At 45.3% G+C, this 27,346-nt stretch overlaps 1 protein-coding gene across 2 annotated transcripts in view; it reads left to right on the plus strand.

Moving 5' to 3' along the window:
• CMTM4 (CKLF like MARVEL transmembrane domain containing 4) overlaps nt 1-26,881 on the plus strand; it is a 68,217-nt gene extending 41,336 nt beyond the window's left edge. Inside the window, exons 2-5 of one of the 2 annotated variants that reach the window (XM_057713218.1) lie at nt 9,035-9,211; nt 17,975-18,073; nt 19,107-19,267; nt 24,210-26,880. In XM_057713218.1, the coding sequence (XP_057569201.1) occupies nt 9,035-9,211; nt 17,975-18,073; nt 19,107-19,267; nt 24,210-24,294 (522 nt within the window). In that variant the 3' untranslated portion in view covers nt 24,295-26,880. Of the gene's footprint in view, nt 1-9,034; nt 9,212-17,974; nt 18,074-19,106 lie in introns of both variants that reach the window. The other variant, XM_057713217.1, reaches the window with a different exon arrangement.
• The last annotated feature ends 465 nt before the right edge of the window (nt 26,882-27,346 follow it).

Here is a 27,346-nt window from a genome sequence, read left to right on the forward strand (position 1 = left end):
CATCGTGGGGTCTTCCAGTAGAAGCAGCATTTTAACAACATGCCTGTTGGATCTCTGTGGCTAAATACAAGCCATAGCTCATCTTTCAAATAGTTTGTCAGTACTGATGGGAAGAGGAACATTTTAATTTTGAATGTGCTAGAGCTGATTAGAGTTTGATCTGATTCTGAAGGTACTTTGGACTTTGGTGTGTGGGGGGGGTGTGTATCACTTAGTTAACAGGGTCCTTAGTAGTTGCTAACCTGTTGAGTAAATGAGCTTCTGTATTTTACTCTGTGCATTTAAGTTGTATGTGACTTGACAAACTTGTATACTGACCAGCACATTTTTGTGTTTCCCAAACTCATTTCTGTCCGAACACAGCTATGTAGTATTAATAGGTGTGCTGAGAAATAAAACCATTCTGTGTTCAGGTGACATAATCCACACATCAAATAAACGTAAACAGGTTTTTTTTTTTCTTTTTTAGTGTGGGGCTTTTCAGAACTGTTAATATGCTGATGTGCTCTGAGGACCCCAAGACCAGGAAGGATGTTGTTATGATGCAAACAGCATGGGGCTTAGCGTGAGAAAACCCAAAGCTGGGTGGCCATGGGGGCCACAGCCAAGCACAGTGTGTGAATTCAGGACTGCTCCTCTGTAACTGAAGGGTCAGACTGCAGTAGTAGTTTTCAAACTTTAAAAAAAAAAAAAAAAAGTTTTTTAAAAGCACAACAGAAATATTTTCCCAATGTATAAACCAGATTGCTGATTTGCAACCCTGCTTCCCGGAGCACTGGTTCAGGAGACTATTAACAGGTGTTCTGTTCTTTGGTCAGAAGAATTTAGGAACCACTAAAACAGAGGTACTTGGGTGAGGGGCTAAGTTCTGTCCCTACCCTCCACCTCACCCCCAACAAAGGAACTCAGTTTGAAAGCTAGGCACTACCATACACAAACGTTCCTCTCTTGCTTTCTCTCTAATATCACTGAGTCCAGTGTTCTCTACGAAGCCTTCTAGAGCCTTCTGCTGTTCCCCAAAGCCTCAGTGACCCTCTGCCTTCCAAACCTCAACCCCTTCCTGAGCTCCTGGAACCTAGTTAGTTACCTGTATGTGGGTGTATAATGGGGTATGTTGGCCGGGTTGGAACAGAGGCTCTGAGCACAGCAAGCTCCCAGGTGCCATCAAGCTGTTGAGCTGTCAGGGTGACTGAAGAAGTTGTCTGGCTACATAGGAGCCACCACAGATTCACGTTGTCGCAGACATCTTCAAATGGAGAGTCATTTTTGCACCTGGTAGTTTTTAAGACTCCTGAAAATTGTTTTTAAATGCTGTGATTTTTGCTTGCAGCTGTAAAATGAGCTTTATTAAACACTTTGATACACTGGCATTCATAGAAGATTAGGATTTTGTCAATCTTCCAAGATGCCTTCCTAGATACTCAGGATAGTACTGTTCAGTTGGGGGTGGGGGGGGGGGTGAGGATCTTTGCCATCCCATTGGGGAGATGAAGGCTGCCCTTTTTCTTTTCTTTTAAATTTTTTAAATTTTGGGTTTTTTTTACCGAAAGAAATACAGTGTGATTTATTTATGTGAGAACAAGCCCACAATGAACAGTATTTCAGAAGTTGGAAAAGGTGACACTGATAGTTTGTTTTTTTAACTGAAATAAATACAATGAGATTTATGCATTTATTTTAAATTAAACGAACAATATTGTGTTTCAGGTGTACAGCAAAGTGAATCAGATATATATATATTTTTTCTTTTCCTGATTCTTTTCCATTATAGATTATTGTAAAGTATTGACCATAGTTCCCTGTGCTATGCAGTAAATCCTTGCTATTTATCTATTTTATATATATATATAGAAGGCTGCCCTGTTTCTTATATGCCCACTCCCTGTGCTTAAAGTGCAATGGTAGCCAGGAAACAGGGTGGTGTGAGGTCAGGGACGCCTTGGAGGTGATGAACTCTTCTGATAAAGAAATGGGACTGACGTGGATTTGGAGAGTGACTTTCATTTTCCATTAAAGTATATAATGTCATTTTAAAATATTCATGAATGGTTTCAGAACAAATAAAGAATGATTCTTAGAGGTCACTAACACTTAACTCATAATAAATCTGGATGTTTCCCCAAAGTGTTTATACACATAAAATTATTTCATTTTTAAAATAAAAACACATACTTATTGTAGAAATTTTGGAAAATAATAGAAGCCTAAGTTTAAAAAAAAAATCTATTCACAATCCTACTACATAGATAGATCCCTGAACTTCCAAATATTGTATGCTCTTGTTTGCTGTAAAAGAGTGTAAATAATAGGCAGTATCTGTACCTTGACAGTCGGTTAAGAACTGGTCTGTAGGGACTTCCCTGGTGGTCCAGCGGGAAGGACTCAGCTTCCAATGCCAGGGGCCTGGGTTTGATGCCTGGTCGGGGAACTAAGATCCCACAAGCCGTGCAGCCAAAAAAAAAAAAAAAAAAAGAAGAGAAAGAATTGGTCTGTAAAACCTTTGGATCTGGTGTCTTTAACAGTGAGCAGTGTGATAACATATTTAACCTGTGAAAATTTGCATTGTACTGAATACCTAGCACCTGTTGTGCAAATTATGCCAAGGTGCCCTTTTTAGTCAGCATGAGCTGGTTTATGCCATAGTAACAAACAAACCTAAAATCTCAGTGGCTTAACACAAAGGGAGGTTTCCTTCTTCCCTGTGTAACACACTCATCTCGGGTCAGTGGGAAGCTGGCTGCCCATCAGCCATACTCAGAGGCCACCCCCACCAGGAACACCACTGGCTGCGGGGGGAGGGAGCGTGGTGAAGTTGCTCACAGTTCCTGAAGACTGCTGCCAGAAGTAACAGATATCTCATCCACTCACCTTTCATTGCTCAAATTCAGAAGCAGAGCCAGGTTTTTTTTTCTATTTTTGTTTTTTAATTTATTTTTGGCTGCGTTGGGGCTTCACTGCTGTGTGCAGGCTTTCTCTAGTTGCCAGGAGCAGGGGCTACTCTTTGTTGCCATGGCGCGGGCTTCTCATTGTGGTGGCTTCTCTTGTTGCGCAACACAGGCTCTAGGTGCATAGGCTTCAGTAGTTGCAGCCTGTGGGCATGGTAGTTGTGACACACAGGGCGTACATACAGGCTTCAGTAGTTGTGGTTCTCGTGCTCTAGAGCGCAGGCTCAGTAGTTGTGGTGCACGGGCTTAGTTGCTCCAAGGCATGTGGGATCTTCCCAGACCAGGGATCAAACCCATGTCCCCTGCCTTGGCAGACGGGTTCTTAACCACAGTGCCACCAGGGAAGTCCTCAGAGCCAGGTTTTGAGAGGCTTGAGACCCATTTGATTTTGGAGGGCCACTCTAAGGGAAAGGATATAAAATTAAAAATATAAAACTAGGTGCAATAGTGAGTATTTAAGAATGAGAAGCAGAGAAAATCACAAATTTTAGAAGTATCTTCTTCCAGTTTTTCCTTTTGGCCTCCACTAAGATAGATGGTATTTGAATTTTAGTACAATCAGTTAATTTTGAAAAGTTACACAAAATCGATCTGAAATTTAGGGGTACACCAGAACAATCCAAGTTTTAGTTTACCACTCCGTTGTATCAAGCGACATCATTGCACAATCAATATGCTCTTATACTGCCTACATCAGCTTATTGATGAGTATGTGTGGGAGGTTGTCACTGGAACATTTGTTTCTTCAGGCTGTTTCCGTGCGTTGGAGGCAACTTTGCCATTTTATTTGGGACTGTCAGACTTGATCAGTTCAAGATTTGTCAAATACTTTACAATGTAATCTGATACATGGGGGTGCATAAGTTATAATACTCTCCCACACATATGTACTTGCTCTTTATAGTACCTCTACAGGTTTCTGCCTATGAACCCCGGAATTTTTTTTTTTTTTTTATGTGTGTTTTTGTTTTGGCTGCGCTGCACGGCTTGCAGGATCTTAGTTCCCCAACGAGGGATCAAACCTGAGCCCTTGGCATTGAGAGCTCGGAGTCCTAACCGCTGGACTGCTAGGGAATTCCCCGAACCCCAGAATTCTGATAAATTCTATTTCATGTGATTCCCACCAGAAAGGGAGGGAAGGTATAATTGCATACTCTGCATTATTGGATATATTCCTGATAGGGTACAACTTCCATTTAGGCACCAATGAAAACAGAATTGTCCACTTACTGTTTTAGGCATTTGATGATCTGAGAATTCTCTTTCTAAAGAATTCTAGCTTCTGGCTCCATATGCTTCAAACCCCGTTACTCCTTCACCACCCACACTTCTAGTATGGCACTGTCGGACACATAGACCTTGTGAATTTTAGGGCCTGTTTCTTCCTTATGATGTGAGATAAGCGTATATCTGGAGGTCATTCCTACAGAGGGAAGGCTACAATAGCTGTACGTGGAAGCGACCACCAAACCCAAATTCACTGTCTCTCTCGCTCAACTTCCAGTGAGCCGAATCCCCCAAATGCCCACAGCTACTCCATCACCACCTGGCAAAAGGAGTTGTGATTGGCAGGGGGGGCGGGGGTGGTGGTGGTGAGTGGAGCATAAGCTTCATCATCTTGAGAATAAATCCGCCCTGGGAAACTCGGCACAAACCTCCAACCTTACAATGTGCCCGGAAGGAGGAGACCGGGATGTACTGTGAACCATGCTGTTATTACCACAGCCCTTCAGAAGGGTCCTGATGGTTTTCACTCCCACCACTAGTGACAGGGGGGTTATGAGGTTTTTAAAAAGGTTTTATGTTATCTTAATCAGCCAGCTGTATCCCCCTCCCTCCCCCCTGCTATTTATTTATTTATGTATTTATTTATTGGCTGTGTTGGGTCTCCGTTGCTGCACGCAGGCTCTCTCTAGTTGCAGTGAGTGGGGGCTACTCTTTGCTGTGGTGCACAGGCTCCTCACTGCCATGGTTTCTCTTGCTGCAGAGCATGGGCTTTAGGCGCGTGGGCTTCAGTATTTGCAGCATATGGGCTCAATAGTTGTGGCTCACGGGCTCTAAGTGCAGGCTCAATAGTTGTGGCTCATGGGCTTAGTTGCTCCACGCCATGTGGGATCTTCCTGGAACAGGGATCGAACCAGTGTCCCACGCATTGGCAGGCGGATTCTTAACCACTGTGCCACCTAGGAAGCCCCCCCACCCCGCTTTTTGATGTTGCCAATCATAATTAGCCATAGTTGTGGAAATCTGACAACCTTTTAATATCAGCTTACTTATCCCATATGCAAATATTTACTCCTGGTCAGCTGGTAGGTGCTGCAGGGAGAGGGCTGTCTTCAAGGGTGCACCCGTGATCTCCCGATTAGCATCTGCAATAGCTGTTCCTTATTAACATCTTTTTGAACATCTCTGTACAATTTTACTTGTGCATTTTCTACTGCAGAATTGTTATAAGTTGAATTACTTTTGGTTCTTCAGGTGCTTTGAAGTTGTTGGCTTCCAGTATAACTTTGAGTCCCTATTTTCTTTTTCTTTTTTCTTTTTCTTCTTCTTTTATTTTTTTTGGCCATACCACATGGCTTATGGGATCTTAGTTCCCCAACCAGGGATTGAACCCAGGCCCTCAACAGTGAAAGTGTGGAGTCCTAACCACTGGACCGCCAGGGAATCCCCCGAGTCCCTATTTTCTTATTGGCCAAGAGGTAGGTTTTGCTTCAGCAATGATTGTTAGGTTTCACTGTGCTGGAAGAAATTTGACATTTGCTGTGCCAAAGTGCAGGCAAAAAAAAGTGTACTGCTTACTAGAACTTATGGTCAATTCATCTGTGACAAAGGGGGCAAGAATATATAATGAAGAAAAGTCTCTTTAATAAGTGGTTCTGGGAAAACTGGACAGCTCCATGTAAAAGAATGAAAGTAGAACATTCTCTAATACCATATTACAAAAATAAACTTAAAATGGATTGAAGACCTAAATGTAAGACTAGAAATCATAAAACTCCTAGAAGACAACATAGGCAGAACACTCTTTGATACTTATATGTAATCTAAAATATGACACAAACGAACTTATCTATGAAACAGAAACAGACTCACAGTCAGAGAATAGACTTATGGTTGCCAAGAGGGAGGGAGGATGGGGGAGGGATGGACTGGGAGTTTGGGATTAGCAGATGCAAACTATTATATATAGAATGGATAAACAACAAGTTCCTACTGTATAGCACAGGAAACTATATGTATAACTTTGCTGTACAGTAGAAATTAACAAAACATTGTCAACTATACTTCAATAAAATTTTTAAAGAAGTGTACAGCTTATTAGAGTACTACAAACCACCTAAATATGTATCAGTGGGGGGTTGATTAAGTTATTGTGTGTATATAGTTGTGTATATGTGTGTATTTATGTATCTATATCTCTATACCTGGGAATACTTGTGATATTGTGGTCTATAATAATGAAATACATATTTGTTCTTCATTCCATTTCTGGCACAGAGCTCTTAACCCCCTTGGAATTTCCTAAGTGATAAGAAGTGTTTGGTACATATATATATTTGATATCCATAACAAATCCCTTTCAGCCACACCTGAGTTTGTGTTAATGAGATGACTTTTGGAAAGTTCCTCAGGATGGGGGCTGGTTGCCAGGGGAACCAACCAGGTGATGAGAGGATTGGAACTTTCAACCTTACCCACAGACCTCTGAAAAGGGGAGGCGGCTCCAGATTAAGGTCTATAAAAACTCTTGAACTCGAGGGTTGATCTTCCAGGTTGATGAACCAAAATGCACCCAGGTGCTGCGGGGGTGGGTGCACTCCAGACTCCAGGGGAGACAGAAGTTCCTGTGTTTGAAATCCTTCTGGACCTTGTCCTGTGTCTTTCTTCATCTGGCTCTTCAATTGTATCCTTTAATATCGTTTGTAATAAACCGTAACGAACTTTGTAATAAATCTAGAACTTACTCAGAGAGACCTTCCATGGTGGCCCTGCCTAAAATTTCAAACACCCTTGCCCTGGTTACATTTCCTTCTTCCCTGCTTTGATTTTTCTTTGTATTTATCAGTGTCTAACATGCTATATTTTTAATTTAATTTTTAAAAACTTCATTAGCATACGAGCTAGAGAGCAGGGAATTTTGTCTGTTCTGTTCACTCTTGTATGGAATTGCCTGTTAGATTTGCATATTCTTGAAACCATTTTTATTTTAATATTTAAGAATGTAGGTGTTACCTTCCCACACAAATACGGTTGAAGTTAGCCTACCAGAAACATTTGTAACTCATCAGTATAGTGTGTTATTTCTTGCCCAAGATTATTAGATGCAATTACAGGGGTAAAAAAAAAATTTTTTTTTAAGGAGTTTCCCTTTTAAGAACTATTTCTTTGTGAATTGATTGCAAGTCAGGCATGTAATTCAGATTGAGAATTGAAGTGTCTGTTTCTGTAGAGAATTATAAGGAGAGCCATTAGGAGAAGCACAAAGTGCGTACTGAAAGGCCCATAATTGTTACATGTTGACTTAGAAATATGGAAAGACCACATATTGTTAGAAAGGCATGGAAAAAGCAGAGCTTCCCTTCCTTTCACAGGGAGACTGACAAGTCTGTCAGGAATTGTTGGGGTGGGTTTGTATAGGCTCCCTGGGTCCCCATTCACTGGCTTTGTGCAGGTTAGTGTGCTTGGTGCCTTGGGAGTGGAGGGAGACAGACTGACCCCTGCCCTCGGGAGAAGAGCTCAGGAGGCAGAGAGATGCAAAGTGACACGTGTAAAAGATGGACTGCAACACAGACCAGCAAGCTTCCCTGGGAGAGGGTGGGATCAGTCACGTCTGGCCCGGAGAGGTGCAGTCGGGGAGGGCGTGGGGAGGAGGTGAGCTGAGGGCAGCACTGAAAGGCACGAGTGGGACTCTTGGAGGTGGAGAAGGGCCCCAGAGCAGCCTGTGCTCCCTATGCTTCCCCACACTTCAGTCATCTAGGAATGCTGTCCAAAAAGCGGATTCTAACTCTGGAGGTCAAGGAGGGGAGGCAGAGATGCATTTCTAACAAGCTCCCTGGTGATGCTGATGTTGCTGGTTCTAAGGACAAATCTGGGACCACAGAGCTGCGTGCCTGTGCTTCCTCAGCCTTTGAGGTGGGGGCTGGGCTAGAAGCTCTGGCACAGGCTTGACAGGTGGTGGGCAGTGAGGTGCTCGGTTACAGAAGGTGGGGTACAGGCGAGGAGCCCAAGACTGGTCTGGTTTTAGGTGTAAGACCTCCTGACTTTTCCTTGATCACAGGGCCATTGACTCAGCACCTGGGCTTCCTCCTGTTCCTGAAATCTCCCTTTAAAAGTTGACCTGGTGATTTCCGTGGATACCTGTTTGCCTTCATGATCTCTGATCTCTTGGGATATATTGCTGGAGTGTTACTTTGGTCCTTCAGAAAGAAAGCAATTCTATTGTTTGTAGATTTTATAAACTGCCAGGCCGTCTCTTTATGATGAAGTCCAATGATAAACTTAAAAAGCATGGCTCATGGATTAATTAGGTGGGCCTCATTTTTGGGTGGGACTTCTCAATGGGGGGAGGGGGGTTATTACAAATCCTTTTCCTAAAGCCATCGGGATCTCAGTCAGCCTGTGTGACACCTGAACCACCAAGGTAGTTGCAGATGCCATAAAATGGACACCACCAGGACCTCGCTTTCTTAATGTTTGATATCACCGTGGTAGAGTCTACGAATGAGAAACGCGTGTAGGCGGTGTCCACTTTCTCATGGCAGAGGCAGAACGAAAACGTTTGCGGGCATGTTCCTGTCTGCTTCTTCAGGAGGAGCTGCGCAGCACCAGGCTGGTGTCCGCGTCCTGGGATGGGGCTTGGTTGTTCACATGAGAAATCTGCTCCTTTCTTTAAGGCTCCTATACCTGTTCTTAAGTAAGAACTGGATCAGGTCCATTCCGGACCGTGATACTGCCGTCCCCGGGGGAAAGCTCCGTGGCTGCGTGTGGTGGCGGTGGTGGAGTTCTGTTTAAACATGGTGGGCACGTGTGTCCACACATGAGTGCTAAACATACACATACAGGTGTGTTTGCAATTTTCTTCCCAGATTTTGGCCCTGATCGCATTCATCTGCATAGAGACCATCATGGAGTGCTCCCCGTGTGAAGGCCTCTACTTTTTTGAGTTTGTGAGCTGCAGTGCATTTGTGGTGACTGGAGTCTTGCTGATTCTGTTCAGTCTCAACCTTCACATGAGGATCCCCCAGATCAACTGGAACCTGACAGTGAGTAGAAGTCACGCCCTCTGATTAGGAAAGGATCGGGTGCTGCACGGCTCCCAGGGAAAGCGCGAATCACTCCATGGCATGTTTGGTTCCAGTTCATTTGATACAACATAATTGTAATGCAACTGTGAAGTTTTGAATTTGAATTTCTTTACTGGGTTCAATAAAATGATGACAAAATTCATAGAATCTTCACTAATGATAGAAACATAACATAATTATTTTGACCCCTTTAAAGATGTCATTTTGATTTTGGGATCCTCTGAGAAGATTGGTAATGTTAATATTTATAGAATATGGGCAAGAGAACATGGAATTAATACATTTGCATATTTTTCACACTGAACCCAAAAGCCATTTGCAAAAGTATTGATTCAAGAAGAATTGAAAATATGAATGGAATCGCCATTAACTTGTGAAATCTGGGAGCATTATTAAATTCAAAGCACCTGGGAGGTCCCAGCGGGTTTGCTGGTTTGATCAGTCTTGAGGAAACGTGTCCTCTTCTCTCCGTGGTTTGGGGGTCTTAACTCTGTTTGACAGCCTTACCTTCTGATCAGCATGGGAAGCTCAGGGCCCCTTTTCCTGGACGTGTGTTACTTGTCCTTACTGTGCCAAACGGAAAAGGGAACTTAAAAGCACTTGGGTTTCTTGATATTTCTTTGCAGGAGCTCAAAGGGAACCAGTTAGGGAGACACAGGCAAGCGCTGTCAGCTGCCCCTCCTTCTGTGCTTGGGGGTGGGTGGGGTGGCTTGAGACCACCTGCCCACATGCAGGCTCCTCTCTTGCTGGCCGGTGCTGGGTGTGTGCAGTGCTGTAGAAAGTGCGGCCCGAGTGCAGGAGCCCAGGAGAAGGAGGAGGCCTGGGCAAGTCACCTTGCCTGGTGGGGCCACTCCCGTGGTGTTCCTCTAGGGGATCAAGAGGAGACCGTCTTCCTGACAGAGTGCTCTCTGTGTTGTTCAGACTCTTTTAGGAGGAAAAATAATTACGGAGAACTGGACTAGAAAAGTTGTCAGTTGAAAACTCAGCTGGTTTTGTCCCGGCATTGAAAACTAAGACAAAAGCTCTAAAACCTCAAGATACTGGAGGCATTTCGTCACAGTTTTTGGTGACAGGGTTTAACGTCTCAGCTCTTTTTAAGATAAAGTCTGTGTTATCCATAAGAAGATGCTTACAGAGTTGTGATCTAAATTGATAGTGTAATGAACAGGTAGCGCAAGAGAACCTCACAAATCTCCCCCAATCAAAATTCAGGCTCCGTGGAAGCAAGGTCATTGTCATGGGGCAAGGTATTGGAAACCCAGGTTGCCGGAGTTTCTAAGGCCACAACAAGTACTTTTTGAGGGAGGGGCTGGGCTGGGCTGTGAACGAAACCATGCGGGAGATCCTGTTTGATGAAGAAGCAGCTGCTAGGATGGTTAAGACTCAGGGGCTTTATGTCAGGCTGACCCGTCTGCCTTCAAATCCAGGGTGGCTCTTAAGAAACGTGAATTACCCTGGGCAAGTCACTTAGAGCCCCAAGTGGAGATGATAATATTTTTCTTACAGGGTTGTTTTAAGAATGAAATGAGACAGTGTGTATAAAGGCTCCAAACCAGTGGGTGCTGCTGTCAGGATGAGAAATATTAACCTTACTGTGAGTCAGAGGCCCTCGGTGTCTGTTAGCCACATCACTTTCCTGTAGACTTCCACCAGCTTTGACTTCACTCTCTTAATTCTGTCTTATCTACTTACTTGACAGGCATAAATCTGTTAGAAGACTTCATACTTCACTATATTGTATAACATAGGCAATTATAGCCATTACCTTATAATAATTTATAATGGAGTATAATCTGCAAAAATGCTGAATCACTGTGCCGAATACCTGAAACTAATATAATATGGTAAATCAACTACACTTCAATTTAAACAAAGGATCACTGATCACAGATCACCATAACAACAACAAGAAAGACTTCGTACTTCAGATTTCTAACTAATTCATACTGGCTGTTATCTCCAGGAATACCTATTTGGTGAGCTTTTTTAAATTCTGATTTTTCTGTTTTAATCGTGAAAGACTTTCCACTGGTTGACAACCGCATTTTTGGGGTTATGTCGAACTGCATCTTTTTCACTGGAAAGTTAACATCCCTCCTTTTCTTTTGGATGGTGTTGGCTGGGCCCAGTGACCAGGTGTTGATGTGGTCACCTGACAACGCTTTCTGTCCTTTGGGATCCTTTGTAGGATTTCCACCCTCTTAGAGCAGGCGAAGGTGTCTGCTTACCCAACAAAAGAATGTGTGAGTTACATGAACTTGAGGGGATGGTACTTACTGATGGGAGCCCAGGTTATCTGTTCTCAGGGACGGGAGCAAAGTGAGTTCTTAGAGCTGATTCGGCGCTAGTCGTCAAAGTGGGTTGGCCTTGGGCGTGTTGTGTTTCTCTTTTTTTTTTTTTTTTTTTTTTTAAGAGGATAGGCTCAGTAGTTGTGGCGCACAGGCTTAGTTGCTCCGTGGCATGTGGGATCTTCCTGGAGCAGGGATCGAACCCGTGTTCCCTGCATTGCCAGGCGGATTCTTAACCACTGCGCCACCTAGGAAGCCCAGTGTTGTGTTTCTCTAACAAGGTGGTGGGAGTATTCTTGACCCCAACAGAGCCAGCTGGTGAGTGACATAGGGTGAGGTTGGTATAGATTGAGAAAACTGGGTCCTTTCAGGAGTTAAGTTGACTCATATGCATGAAAAATGGTAAATGAGGAGGACGGTGCAAAGTATGTATTTTATACAAGCATAATTTGATGCAATCAGAAAGTGTGTTAATGTCAGCTTTTTTTTTTTTTTTAATGAATCTATGGAACTTATTCTGTGATGTGTGTTTTTCTCTGTATATTGGGAGCTCACACACCCGTGTGTTCCACCTGTGTTCCCCTCAGTTGGTGTCCCTGGCCTCCTCTCCCACCCCATCCCTCCATCTTCCTCCCACCACTGACCCCGGGGGCTCCCACTCTTCCTTATCTGGCACTCACAGCCCTCAAGCCCTGTAAGCGCAGCCAAACTGTATAAAGAAGAGGGAGGTCTGCACATGTCTGCTCTACATCCCTGCTTCTTGATCTCTCTTCTCAGCTTTTATCGTCAAATACAGCATATTCCGAGAAATATGTAAAAGTAAATGTACAGTTTGGTGAAGAATGATAAAGACTGTGTAGCCACCACCTGAGTCAAGAGATAGGATAGTGTCAATACCCCAAAGGCCTCCCATGTGTCCTTCCTGAACACGAGGACTGCCTCTTCCCCTCCCCTATCTACTCCCCTGACTCTGCATCCTTAAAAGGCCTGTGGTCAGGATCCCTGGGGGCCTGTGTTCTCCTGGATCCTATGGTTATTCCCTGGTACCCCCCCACCCCCAACCCTGCCCCAACCATTTCAGCCCTGAAATACACTCAGCTCAGTCCTTCCTGCCCTACTCTCTCCTCTTGCCTGCGATGACACTACAATCTCAGTTTTTCTTCTTCTTCTTTGGTGTTCCTTCTTAGTGACCTTTGTGGCCTCTGCTCCTCCCACGGATGTCTCCTGACCTGAGAACCCAGGCTGGGTGCTGTGCTGAATTGAGAACAATCTGGAGTCACCCAGAGGGGCCACTTGCAGAGTCTTGAGGCTTTTGCCATGACTCATTGTGTGGTGTTTTCTGACACCACTTTTGACACCAAATATGAGATTTTTTCTGACACCAAATCTGTGTAGTTTTTCTACACTAATTCTCTAATTCTCCAAGAGCAACTGGGTGTCCAGCAGTTGAATTCTGTTCTGACACTAACTCCCAGAATTAGCGCAAGACCCCACAGGTTAACGGGCTCAGTCCCATGAGACTGCCCCTGACACCAGCCACAGACAGGGTCCCAGGTGACCTGCACTTTTGCTTGGCCAGCTGCAGATTCGGGAGTTCCCACAGGCCCTTCCTCAGGTTTGATAATTCTCTAGAACGACTCAAAGAACTTGGAAAAGGGCTTTACTTATGATTTCTGGCTTCTTCTAAAGGATACAGCTCGGGAGCAGCCAAGTGGAAGAGATGGGCAGGGCAGGGTCCAGAGGGGTCTCTGTCCCCGTAGAGCTGGGGGACAACACCTCTCCGCACGCGGGTGCAGTCACCACCTCCTAAGCTCCCTGACCCCCGTCATTCAGGGTTTTATGGCGATTTCATTATGTAGGCATGGCTGGCTAAAATCATCAGCCATCTGGAGGCTGGACTCAGTCTCCAGCCCCTCTCCCACCCCTGGCGGTGGGGCTGAAAGTTCCAACCCTCTAATCACCCGGCTGGTTTTTCTGATAACCAGCCCCCCTCCTGAAACTATCTAGGTGCTCCAGAGAGTCTCCTCAGGAGCATGAGCTCAAGGACAGTTGAAAGGGGCTCCTTAGGAATGACACATCACTCCCATCACTCAGGAAATTCCAAGGAATCTGGGACAAAGACCAAATATATATTTTTCATTATGTCAAACTCATCCTTTCTGGGACTCAATTTCCTCATCTATAAAGGCCCTTCATTAGAGGTATTTTGGTTTAGTCTTTTTGGGTTTTTTTTTGAATCTACCACCATGAGAAAAAATTTTATTTATGAAAATCTTAAGCAGTACAAAACTCAGAAACTCCACTCAGGTGCAACAAACATGGATATGATACAAAGCAACTCTAGTCTTTTCCATAAATTGAGCATAGTAATCTTAAAGCAGCATTACTATGTTGTAGTTTTTTAAGTGAAATCTGCTCTACCTTCTCCAGAGAGATTGTTTTTTTTTTTAATAAATTTATTTATTGGCTGTGTTGGGTCTTTGTTGCTGCACATGGGCTTTCTGTAGCTGCGGAGAGCGGTGGCTACTCTTCATTGTGGGGCATGGGCTCTAGGCGCGCAGGCTTCAGTGTTTGTGGCACGTGGGCTCAGTCGTTGTGGCTCACGGGCTCTAGAGCACAGGCTCAGTAGTTGTGGCGCATGGGCTTAGTTGCTCCACAGCATGGGGATGTGGGACCTTCTTGGACCAGGGCTTGAATCCGTGTCCTCTGCATTGGCAGGTGGATTCTTAACCACTGCGCCACCAGGGAAGCCCCCCATTAGAGGTATTTTGGATGGTAATTCGGTTAGGACTCAGTGAGACACTGGGAGTTACATGCTTGGGCACAGTAGGCTCTCTGTAGATGGCAGCTGCCCCTGTCATCAATACTGTGATCATCCCTGTGATACTGGGGCCACCTGAGCACAAGGCAGTGCACAGCATGGGCTGAGTGGTTGTAACTTCCTCTCTCACTCGTGTGTAGGGCTGACTCGAGCCAGCCACAGAGCGCAGTGGTATTGAACACCTGCTTAGAGCCAAGTTTTGGGAACTGAAAGTGCAGGGTCGGTACATGCCAGCTGCTCTCCTGTGGTGTGTATGCTCTGTGTGATCCAGTTTTGTATGAGGCCTGGGAGAACACAGTGGATTCCTCAGGGCAAGGGGCCTGGAGCAGGTCATTCGGGGAAATTCAGAGAAAATGCCGGATTCTAGTTGAGCCTCAAGGGATGAACAGGTGCTTGCTAGGCACAGAGTATGGAATGGTGGGCCATGTTGTAGGACGGCCCATTCTCTGGGACTGGAGTAGGGTCATAGACTCAGCCCCGCCCCCCCGCCTCCCGGGGCTGGGCATGTGGCAGAAATGGGCAAGTGAGGAGATGGGCTAGGGGTCCGGGAGGCGGAGAGGTTGTTCTGCTCAGTGCCGGCCAACTGTGTTACTTTGTGGGACTTCAGGAACAATTTTTCAAGAACAGCTGAAAGTTGGATTTTGTTGTTGTTGTTTTAGAAGTTTCTTGTATGCAGTCTTCTGGTGTTTAAATGTTGGCTTGTTCAAATTTGTTTTGAACACTGTGCAAGTCAAGCCTATCTGTGGGCCAGACATGGTCGCTAGGTCTCCAGTTAGCCCCACCCCGGGCCAGTCCCTGTGGATCTGCGATTGGAGTTACTCCCACCTGTGCTTACTGGTGTGTTAATGAAGGAGAGACCGGAAAGCATGTGTATGTGAGGGTGCCTTTCCTCCTCATCTCCTGGCCTAAGGAGGGGCTGCAACCTTGGATGTTCTAGGGGCCAGATAGGAAGCAATGTGGTTGGGTGTGAGACGGCAGGGAGGGCGAGCGACTGCGGCAAACTGGAAGCATGTGGCTGATGAGTGCACATCTCATTAAAAGCATTAAAAAAAAAAAAAAAAAGCACCAGTGCTGACTGAACCCAACCCCTCCCCAAACCCACATTGGAAGGCATGCCTGTGTCTGCTCCCTGACATGAAGGGTGAATCTACAAGCCTTGATTTTGTTTCATGGCCAGGGAACTCAAGAGATTGATGCTAACTTTTGCAGGATTTCAGTTTTAAGCCTTTTAAACTGTGCAAGTAATAAGTGTTTGTTACAGAAAAACTGGAAGATACAGATAATAAAGAAAAATAAAATCGAATCATGTGATGACCCAAGAGAAGTGAAAACATATGTCTACATAAAAGCCTGTAAGTTTACAGTAGTAGAAGTGAGTTCATAGTAGCATTACTCATAATAACTGAAAAGTAGGAACAAGTGAAATGTCCAAAAACTGGTGAAAGAATAAGATGTGGTGTATCTATACAACGGAATATTATTCAGTAAAGAAAAGGAATGAAGTGCTGATATCTACTACAACGTGAATGAACCTTAGAACTGTTATACTAAGTGGAAGAAGCCATTCCCCAAAGATCACATATTATATAATAATTCTATTTATATGAAATGTCCAGAATAGGCAAATCCATAGAGACAGAAAGCAGACTGGTAGTTGCCTAGGATTAAGGGAAGGGATTAAGAATTAACTGCTAATGAATATGAGGTTTGTTTTGGAAGTGCTAAAAATGTTCTCAAATTAGATTGTGGTGAATTATACCTCAATAAAACTGTTATAAACTCATATGTAATAGCACCCATCCAGGGGTAACCACTTGTAATATGGGGGTGTAATCTTCTAGAATATTTTCCCTAGACTGTCTTTCACATGTTCATGTATGTTGTGATATGTGAGTGCAGAAAAATGGAACATTAAAGTCATGCGTTTCCATTTAAGCTGTCGTGAGTGTCTTCCATGTTAAATATACAGCTGCATCATTATGCTTCACGACTGCATAATGTTCCATCATGGAAATACCATTTTATTTAACAGATCTCTGATTCTTAAGTATTTTGTTTGCCTTCAGTGTTTTGCTATTTTAAATAATATGATGAACATCCTTGTGCTTAGACCTTTTTGTGCTAGTATGATATTTAAGAGATATTTAAGACGAATTTCCAAATGTGGAAATCATAGACAAATAACATGGACCTCTTCAAAATCTTTAGTACCTATTTGCCCTTTACCACATTTATATTTTTATATTTATATTTTTACATTAATATACATACTGTTTTGTTTGATGTTCGGCCTCAGCATTTTATCATAAAACACTTTCCCTGTTTCTGCATAGTCTTTGGTTTGGAAAGTACATTTTATGTTTTTCTTTATCCCTACAGCTCCTCACCCAGAGTTGGGTGTAACTAAACACTTTCCGGTTTGAATTTGTGAAAAATTTGCATGGCTTCACACTGGTCACCACTGAAAACCGCCTGGCTGGCAGACATTTCTAAATAGAGTTTGTAGTCAGTACCTTGCTGTTTGTTCTCTGTGAGCCGGTGCAGAAGCACTAACCAGGATGGAGTGGAGGAGTGGCGGGGTTGGGGGTCTGGTCCCCTGCTGCACAGGCTCAGAACTGTTAAGATGTGAATGTTGCTTTTTGCCATCTTTAAAGAAGAGATGGCCCCTGAAGCCAGGCCAGCCAGGAGGACCCACCTGATGTTGATGGTACAGTCAGCCTGGCACTTAAGCAGTTTAGGATTTTGCCTGGAGATTCTCTTTCCCTGAAGAGGTCATAGGGGCACTCTGGTATGACCCAGGCTGCCTAATGCCCAGGTAGTAATATCAGAAGAAACAATAAACGTGCAGGGAACCCTAACCGTGGGCCAGGCACAATGCTCGGCTCTTCACATGTGCTGTTGCACCCAATACTTAAAGCCGCTGGTGGGGGGGATGGGTGCAGGACTATACCCATATAAGACACAGAGAGGCAAAGTGGCTTGTCCACAGTCACGGTCAGTTAGGACCCTAGTCTGACTATGACTCTTAATCGCTGTGCTGTGTTCCTCTGGACAAGTTTTTGTAACCTGATTTGCTTTGCAAGAAGCTTAGGGGAAAATCCTCTAGGCTTTAGCAACATGGAGCCTTGAAAGACCATGCATGAGAAAGAGAAGCATGAGGCCTGGCTAAGTGTGTTCTCCAGGTCTGAAAACAGTGCGCTTGACATGTCACAAATGAATGAGGGGATTTCACCAGTTTCAGCCAATCCTCATCCATGCCAAGAGAATTTGAATGTGTTTTGAAAAGATAACAATAGAACTCTAAATGGTAATTAGTGTGCATGTCCTTGTGGGTTAGCAGTTTGGTTTCCATAATAGATCATTAAGAAATGGTCACATGACGTGGTTGGTTAAAATATGGATTTTGCTGTGGTGATTTATCAAAAAGCATCATTAACTGTTATCCTCTTTCCTTCCTGTGTCACCAGTACCGCTGGGGCATCAAGTCTAAAATACAGAGCTCTCAGAAAGGCTGGGTTATTATGCTTTTTATTTCGAAAGTTCTTCACTTGCTTTTAGAGCAAAGTATGAAATGATTCTTTTCAAGTGATTTTATTTTATCTTATTCTTCAGGATTTGGTCAACACTGGACTCAGCACTTTCTTTTTCTTTATTGCTTCAATTGTACTGGCTGCTTTAAACCACAAAACCGGGGCAGAAATTGCTGCTGTGGTAAGTGAACTCAAAAGGTTAAAATAGGGCTGATTTGTACACTTTCTGTGACTCACTCCTCTGTCCCCTGGCATGCGTCCTACTCCTCCTCCTTTACCCTTTTTCTTTGCTAATGATGTTATTGGGCCAGCGGAGGTCCTGGTGCCTTCAGTGCTGTGGTTCTTAACGTGCGGTCCCTGCAACGGCAGCCTCAGCATCACCTGGGAGCTTGTTAGAAAGGCCATTCTCAGGCTCCCCCAGAGCTGCCGAATCAGAAATGTGTTTCAACAGGCTCTGAGTTGCACACTCAGGTTTGAGAACCTCTGCTTTAGTCTCTTTCCAGTGGAGCCCTGCATGTCTGTTAGTGGTGTTGCTTTTAAGGGCCTTCCCTGCCAGTATGGGGTGTTAATGAAGAAGGTGCAGTCTCGACACCATGTAGCAGTCAGCAGAATGGGGTAGGGGCGTGCAGAGGACCGGACCAGATAATGTAAGACTTTCTCTTTCTGGGCTCTGCATTTCTTTATTGTTCTGTATTTACAAAGGATGTGTAGCACGTTCGTAATTGGGAGGATGGTTAAAAGGCTTATTAAAAATACTAAACTATTAGCTCTCCGAGGTATCACTCAGTAGGTTCATCAGTCATTATCTTATAATTAAAACTCTATTGCGTCTTACCCTGGAGCTGCCCACCCAGAGCTGCCCAGCTGGTTTGATTTGGGGCTCACACAGTGAGACCCTGATTTTTCATCTGCATGGTGTTTTGTCTACATTGTATTTTCTCCCGAGAACCAGTGTCATGAAGGTCTGTAAAAGAGACACTTCTGTGATCCTTTTCCTTGTTAGATCCAAAATACTTAGAAAGAGACCTCAGGCTGCCTTTTTGTGGGTCACATGACTGTGAACTTGGCCACAGTCTGACAGCTGAACATTCACCAGGGCTGGGTGTTGGGGTTACAGCTGGGAGAGGCTGCCGCAGCTCAGCTCACCGTAAGCTGCCCAGAGACCCCGATGACCGCTGATGTGCCCACGCACTAACCGGGTTTGTATCTTGTAGATATTCGGCTTCTTGGCAACCGCGGCCTACGCGGTGAACACGTTCCTGGCCGTGCAGAAGTGGAGAGTCAGCCTCCGCCAGCAGAGCGCCAACGACTACATCCGTGCCCGCACAGAGTCCAGAGATGTGGACAGCCGGCCTGAGATCCAGCGCCTGGACACGTGAGGACATGCCACTGTCCTCTTCCCTCTGGTCCTCGTGCCCGTCTTTTCAATCAAGTTTTTCTTTGCCTCATCACATCAGATTTTCATGTGACTAAATTGAATTTTGTCCTCCTCAGTTAAAAAGATCATTTGGGGAAAGGGTTTTCACAGTGGCCCTGGTGGTGGGTACATGAGGTAGGGAGCCTCGTGCCCAGCTGTTCAGGCAGAGGTGGGTGGGAGAGGCCCCCAGATCCTCCGGTTTGGTGGCCGTGGGAGCTGCTGGCCTCATGGGCTGCCGTGTCCACTTCACTGTCCCTGAGCACAGGCTTCATGTCTGACTCTGAGCCACCCTGTCATATGTACTTGTGACAAGTCAGGACTTTGGATTAAATGGGGGCTGCATGGAGGGGGAAGAAATCAAGGAATGAAGGTACACGGTTGGAACAATCGGTCAGCAGTGATTCCTGGGCTGCCCCAGGTCAGCTTTAGTCTCGCTGCCAGGACCTCCCTCTCTCCATTGTTTTCCATGCCCCGGGCACTGAGACACCAGCACAAGCCTGGAAAGCCACGTGTGACACCGAAGGCCTTGGTGGTGGGTGTGCTGGCAGAGCGCGTTGCTGGGTCTGCGGTTTACGGGGGTGGGAAGAGCTGGCGTCCTCTTAGCATGGCGTCACGGCACTGCTGACCTGTGAGAGGGTCACCATTTGTTTCCTACCCTGACGAGAAATCCTTTGATGCTTCGTCAAATGAATCACCTCCCTGAATCTTAGATTCTCCTCCAGGAATGTGGGGACCATCTTGTTTTCCAGTGTCCTACCTTCCCTGAATACTTTGAGGCTGGACTGCAGATTTTCTGACATTTTACCTTCTCAGGTAAAAGCCACAAAAGAAATACAGTCCATTCCACCAGCCAGAACCCTTGCCCATTTGCTGGCATCATGGACCACAGGTGGGGACGCACCTCTATTTTAGGGGTGTGCACTGATTTTCAAATGCCTGAGAAGAGTTCTCGAGTGATTCTGAGTAGATCTGTCTAGGGTTTGGAAATACTTGAAGCTGTACCACGACACACCCTTTCACTGATGTTTCAGAGGTACGGACGTCCCTGTGCCTCAGAGTCGTAACCATGAACGTCAATCTTGGGATCTGTCGGGGAAAATTCCAGTTACATAAGGTTTTGAACTGATTCTCGATAAAGTGACAATTATTATGGTGACTGAGTTAAATGAGCCCCTATGATACTGTAGTTTTTTGTTTTATTTTTTTCTGTTGGAGACTAATTGTATCTTTTATGGAAAAATTGTTTTAACGTGTCCCGTTTTCACTCTTTGAACTGTTTCCAATGTTTACAAACTTCACTCTAGCTCTAATGTTCTGTGTTTCGCCCTCACCAAGGAAAAAAACACTCACTGCTGGTGGGAAGCTTTTGCATTTATGGGGAGACTCACCAGGATCTTGTCCTAGCGAGTGTTTACAGCTGCAGCAGCAAGCAGTGTAACGAGAGAGAGGGTCTGGGTCTGGGGGTGGGGGGAGCAGAACCGGTGTGAGAAATGCCCAGCTGTGCGCAGGCGGCTTAGCATTCTGCATAGCAGAGCGGCGGGTGGGTTGATCAGGTAGCACTGCTTGGCTGGGGATCCATACGAAATGGCACTGTGCTGTCTCTGAAGGGTCGGGCTTAGGGCTCCCTGACTGAACATCCCATACAGTCCGAGTTCTGCTGCCGTTCCTGTCTGGGGCCGTGACCCAGGTCACCTGCTCAAGCCCCTGGTCTGCTCAGGGGCCGTGGGGTGTTGGCGCAGACCCAGCTCGTCTGACGGTGACTCACCTCCCTCTGTTCCTGCAAAAGGCAGCCAGGCCTGGTCACAGCGGGTCTGACAGAGCCCTCTTCCCATGGATGTTGTGAAGCTGTACAAACCAAGCTTCACGAACTTTGTACCTATTATGTGTAGTGGTTTTTGAGGAGATTATGGCATCTGGATTTTATCTGTTCATTTTATATATTTATTTTGCATTTGTTGAGTGTATATGCTTAGTCAAAATGGGGCTTATCTCGCTTTGAGAGTTCCATTTAAAAACAGGGTCACAAAGACTCAGCCTTGCATTAAATGGGGCCCACTTGGAAGGACCACCCTGAACTTTATCAGAAATCTCCTGCTGGGACTCATGTTACTTGGCCTCAATAAAAAGCCGCCTTTGAAGTGAGATTGAAAAAAGTCTATTCAGGCAGGGTTGTTGCCCAAGTTTTCCCAAGTCACTTCAATAAAATCAGTTTATCATCTGGTTGAAAGGAGCCTGTTGGCCCCCTGAGGGTGTGTTGTCAGCTGCAAGGAATGGTTCTGAAGCCCATCGAAGTTGTAAACGCTGATAGATGGTAAAAAGTGGTGACACCTCGTGCAGTAGGCCACTTAGGGATTATTGAATAATTTGCATCTTAGTGTTAGAATCTTGGAATTATTTATGTCCCGGTAACTATTTAATGTCCTTTGTGCCATGAGACTCTCCCATGGTTTTTGTAAATATATTTCTCTATATTTAATTAGCTCCCACTACAACCACAAGTGGCTAGGTACGCAGACTGGTGTGATGCGGAGTCCTAAGTCCTGTCGCGTATGGCAATGTGGTGAGAGGTAAGGAAGGTATATGGTTTGTGTGAATGGAAAGACACCTGCAGTTTCCTTATGCTGTCTCTGTGTACAAACAAGACAATCTAGTTTTGGGGGGCTTAAAAGGACTTTTTCTTTTTTGCAAATCGAAGGAAGCTTATTTTTGCATTTAATAGTTCCAATACGGACCAATGTCAGTTTGGCTTGGGGCATTTTTAAGGCTGAGGCAATCTTAGTGTTTCTCAATTTTCTGGTGGGATGATATTGGCTTTCATAGTTGGTGCCAGACTTGTGTACGTTTGAATTTGTTCCTGGAGACTGGATGGTTGAAACCCTCAAGCATTTGGTGGAACCTCTGGTGGTTTTAGATGGATGCAAACACTGACGTCTTCAGAGAAAGTTTATCCTGGCATCGATTTGGTTGATGCGGTATTTTTTCTTTTCTCTGATTCTCCTGTATCCTCCCTTCACACTGCTGAAGGCACTGGGGGGAGGGGAGGGAGTACCTTTTCCCTTTCATACAGAGAGATTCCATGTAAAGCCGGGGAAGGACAAAGGCAGTTACAGATTAAAATCTCATAACAGAAGTTCGATTTAAAGTAAACAGATTTTCACTCTGCCACTCTGCAGCAGTTGTCGTCCAAGAGAGATTACCTTTGCCCACAGAGAGGCAAGAATGTAGCAGCCTGCCCAGTTCCAAAAGCCATGTCTTCCTTGGCAACTTGAACCAAAGTGCCAGCATGGACAAAGCCCAGCCTGGCTGCAGGGAAGCCAAGGACACAGCCTGGTTCTGAGGGCTCAGCTCTGGAAGGTGGGTGTCACCCTGCGCCCTCTGGGCACCATCACTGCCCTTGGCTAAAGGCTCATGCCCACGGGCAGGCATGGGGTGTTTCTGACCCCACCCTGTGTTGGATGCTTCCGGAGAGAGCTTTGTGACTCAGTTGAAAACATTCCTACTCTTTTAAAGTTTGTAGTTTCATCTGCCTTTCTTTGAAGCTTTCTTAGTGATTCAGTCTTGGGTTAAGCCACATGTGGCCTCTGAGGAGATGAAGCACTAGCCCTTCTGTCTGCACATGTATGTGAATTCTTGCTTGCAGCGAGTGACCCTTGAATAACCCCTCCATGTGTCATGCGTGTGGCTCGAGCTCACCTTTTCTTGTAGACCCGCATGTGATATTTGGGAAGAAACCCCTCACCTCTCCATGTGTTTAGGAGGCAGACCAAGTTCCTAATCTAAGACTGTGCAAGATTTTCTGTGAGCTGTTCTTAGAATCTGTCCTAACAGATGAATAAAGTCTGGAGACAACATGTGGCCACGTTAGTGATTCTGGGAGGCAGTGGCGATTTAAATGGGTCCCATTGTGCCATCCATGTTCAAAAGAAAGCCACCATGAAGTCTTGGTGCCACTGCCTGATTGTCGTCTTCTCCACATCTGATTTACAGGAAAACATGACATTGAACAAGTAGCAAAAGGGGAAAACGCCTTCTAGGCTGAGGGCTGCTGCCGATTGATTGTCTCAAGCAAAATAAAAAGTTGCTTCTGGCTCCAGCGACTGCCATTAGTGTGTGAGGTCTCAGACAGTTTTCTAGCTCCTAGTGAAGTTTGCAGCACCCAGGGGCTCTCTCTTACTTCATCAGCACCCACTCCCAGGACCAGCTAGGTGACAGCTGGTGAGGTGGGAGCAGGGGCAGGTCTGGGAGGGGAGAGGAGGGAGGAGGAGGCCCAGACTGTCTGTCTTGGGCCTGTCGAGAGCACTGGACATGGTTACTCACCCAGGCTGTACCCGGTTAACTACCTTCCTGACCTCTTTGGGAAAGTGAGGTCTTGTGTTCCGGAATCCACGTGAGACAGGAGCCGAATGTGGAGACCAGCGTGCTGTGGTGCTGACCTCTTAGTGTGAGTTTGGGAACTCACAGGTCTGGGCAGGTGACTCGGATTCCAATTTGGGTGCCCCCCTCAGAGAGGACGCAGACCTAACACTGTCTGCTTTGAGCTTTGTAAATGTTCCTGGCTCTTCATAAAATCTCCTGTGTCTTCTCTTCTCAGCAGATATCACTACAGTCATAACTGTCTGGTTGAGAAGGTAATTTGAAATATTTGGCTCTTTACATTTCTTTTATTTAGAAACCGTCTCTGAAAGAAAATACCCTCAATATCTGTTAGATCTAGAAGAATTTTCTTCTCAAAGTTGAATGTTTGTTTAACTTTTCTTCACACCAGTAAATGGCATTTACATACTTTTAGGCTTGAAACAGAGGGGTGGGTTCTGATATATTTTCCCTTCTTTGGCCTAGATTATATTCTTATTCCATTTGGATATAATTTCTCAACCTTGGGGATTTATTTCCTTTCTAGTTTTTATTATTCTATAAACATAAAAATAAAGAAAAAAAGATTACCCACAAGCGTGCTGAGTCTAAATCAGTGGCAGCTTGCCTAGAATAAAGTTTAGTTTATGGGTCCTTGAATTGCATATCTTTTTAAAAGGGTTAGTTTGTTGTCTAGTTTTTATGCCAAGACTTTTATTTGGGTGACTTACTATCGAGACACCCTGGAGCATGGTGTTTTCTTTGGGATGCATTCTACACAAGGCCAAGAGCCTTCATTAAGGGGTTAATAGCCTGGACTCTGGTGAGCTACATCAGAACTTTCATGGTTCTAATTTAGAGTAGGAACTTGTTTCAGAAGATCTTAATCAGCTTTGTTGGTGGGATTAGGGAGAGGCCCAAAGTTTCTTTCCACAACTGTGCCTCAGAGGAGAGAACGCGGGACACAACTGATCTGACAGTGGTTTTTATGGGATTCAGTAGCCTGAATACTATCCGATACTATCAATAGCCTGAAACTATCCAATCTGAGTCATCTTTGGAGGACACTGCTGAAACCCAGTAGGAAGCACTCCTCTCATCAGGAAAGCCACCTGAAGGGACGGCCAGGAAACAGGACAGCATGGGGGCCAGGTGCCCATGCAGGCAGGGCCGGCTCTAGCTGCTTCCCTCCGTGGGCCATTTTGCTTTCCTGCTTTTTCCAGAACAGATTTTGCAAGTTTCAAGACTCTGTTCTCTCTGCAGTGTGAGGAAGACAGATACTCAGGGCTTGGAGGGAGAACTGGCTGGTCCAAGGGTTCCTGCGGGAGCGCATGGGTGGGGTGCCTATGCTGCCCCACCCTGGGACGAGCCCAGGCCCCTGAGGCCTCGCCTGCGTCCAACTGTCACTCTGTAACCTGTTGAAAAACAAGTTTTCAAATCCTGCCTCATGATGAAACTGAAAATATGTGGATAAAACCAGTGCTTTTCATAACTTGATTCTGATGTGGTTCCCTCTAAGAGAATGCTAGGGGTTGAAACTATTTGTATATGTTGAAATTTGCAGGGGTTCAGGAACCCGTGGCAAAAACACTTAACTATTTATTACAGGTATAACTGTATTTTTTCTTTTCCCAAAGTAATTATGTCTTTGTATATTTTAAGACAAATAATAGTCACTTCACCTTTGGTGCCTTCCGTGTGTCAGTCACAGAAACACTCTTGTCAATCATGGAATTGAAAAAAAAAAAAAAAGATGTACATTTAGTTAAACAAGATAACACTATTTTTGTAGCATGATTTTAGATTGTGTCCTTTTAATATTGCTTTCAGCAATGCTGGCTTTGAGGTTTGGTCATTTTCCCTTTAAACTTCATTATATATTTTAAAAAAGAAAACAAAAAAACCCAAACCCCCAGCTTCTCCTGTTTCTTCTCTGCTGCTTTCTCCCCAACATCTCGTTTCTGCTTACACAGTCTGAGAGTAAGAGTATATTTCTGTGAAATAGTGATTAATCAGTATAACTGCATTTGGCATTTTTTAACCACTTGTTCAGTTTGAACAGCCACTGCTCACCTGAAACAGTGAGAGGAAAGTGGTTCCATGAAAAAAGAACAGAACATTCTCGGTGCTCTGACTTCCCCTTCTTTGGGTCTAAAACAGTGAAAAGCCCTTTCTCTGGCTGGTGTCTGTCTTCCAGGTCAGCTCAGGCTGTTTGTCCTCCGCCTCCCTCCGCCTGCGTGAGACCTGCTTTGGGTGGGGGTGGGATCTCTGCTGGTCCCAGGCTCACCTTCCACTGGGATCTCAGATTGGTTCGTGGTTCATGGATTCCCTGGGTAGGTTCAGTGGCCCTTTCTGGTTTTCAGCCCAAACATAATAGATTCCCTGCTGTGATGAGCTTGATGAAATTAAGACACAGAGGACATGCTGGCAGCTCCTTCTGCTTTCTCACCCCTGCAGGACTGCATTATGTCTGGTCAAGAAAAGTCTTGAGTAAATTAGCTGAGCCCATTTAAAATGAAGGAATGGATTTATTGAAACAAGACTGTAGCACTCCCCCGCTTGGCCCCTCCTTTTGAAGGGTTAAAATGTGTCATTATTTTCTAACAAAGGAAGTCCAGTCAGATGGCTAATTCCCATGTGATTACTCATTGCGTGGCCCACTGGTACTTGGGGGAGGGGCAATGTTAATTTAACAACTACTACACTTTGCTTCTTAAAAGTCTATTTGCTTTAACAGAGTAGACACAGCTGTGGGGCCATCTGAGGTGATGCCTGTGAGGCAAACTTTGGTTCATGCTGTTGGTGGGTCAGAGCTCCCATCCTGGCTTCTGACGCCTTTGCAGATGCCCTGGGGTGGGCACCACCTGGCTCCTACCGGCTCTCGGGTGTGACTGTCTCCGTTTGGGGTGGTTTGGGGGCCCCAGAGACTTTGCTCCTGTTGGTCTGTCCCTGACAGCAGACAACGCCTCGTGCTGCCCTCAGTCTTCCCCCTTTATTTCTTTTGAAGGACCAATGTTTCACAGTACTTGTCCTGATTGTTTTCATAGTGTTCAAATCTGTATTTTTGTATGTAGAGGGAAATAATTTTCTCAGCACTAATCGCTAATAAATATTGTATTAAATTGTCATGAAGGAGTTCTTGCTTAATAAACGGATGTGTAAAAACAGTACCATCTCTTTCTTAGCTCTGCCTTGCCTCCCGCCCCTTCAAAGGCTGTGGCCCGGAACCTGAAACAGGCTACAGTCAGGGGTAAGGCCTCCACGGTGTCGCTGTTGACAGGTGGCATGGCCACGGTCGGCAAGGTGGAGCCACCCCCACAGGCCCTGTCAGCTTCTGCACGGCCCGCTTTCATATGTGTTTTCACATGTTGTGTGTGAAAGTTGCGGCAGGATGCCTCGATCCTTCCCATTGCCGGGGCCAAAATGCTGACTTACCGCCATGGGACGTTAGCCTGGTACGTGGATGAGACCCTGGGCCTCTTGTGAGGACCTGAGCACGTCACTGAACCTTCTATCAGTTTCCTGAACTGTGAACGAGATTGTGCGAGGAGCAAAGAGCACACATGCACGTGCCCAGCGGGGGGCCTGGCGAGAAGCAAGTGAGCATGCGTTGCTGCTGTACCCTGGAGCTGCCAGGACCCACACAGCGTGTGGGACCAATCTGTGCTGATGCACGACATCCAA

Source organism: Hippopotamus amphibius, chromosome 16, assembly GCF_030028045.1.
Source record: "Hippopotamus amphibius kiboko isolate mHipAmp2 chromosome 16, mHipAmp2.hap2, whole genome shotgun sequence".
NCBI lineage: Eukaryota > Metazoa > Chordata > Mammalia > Artiodactyla > Hippopotamidae > Hippopotamus > Hippopotamus amphibius.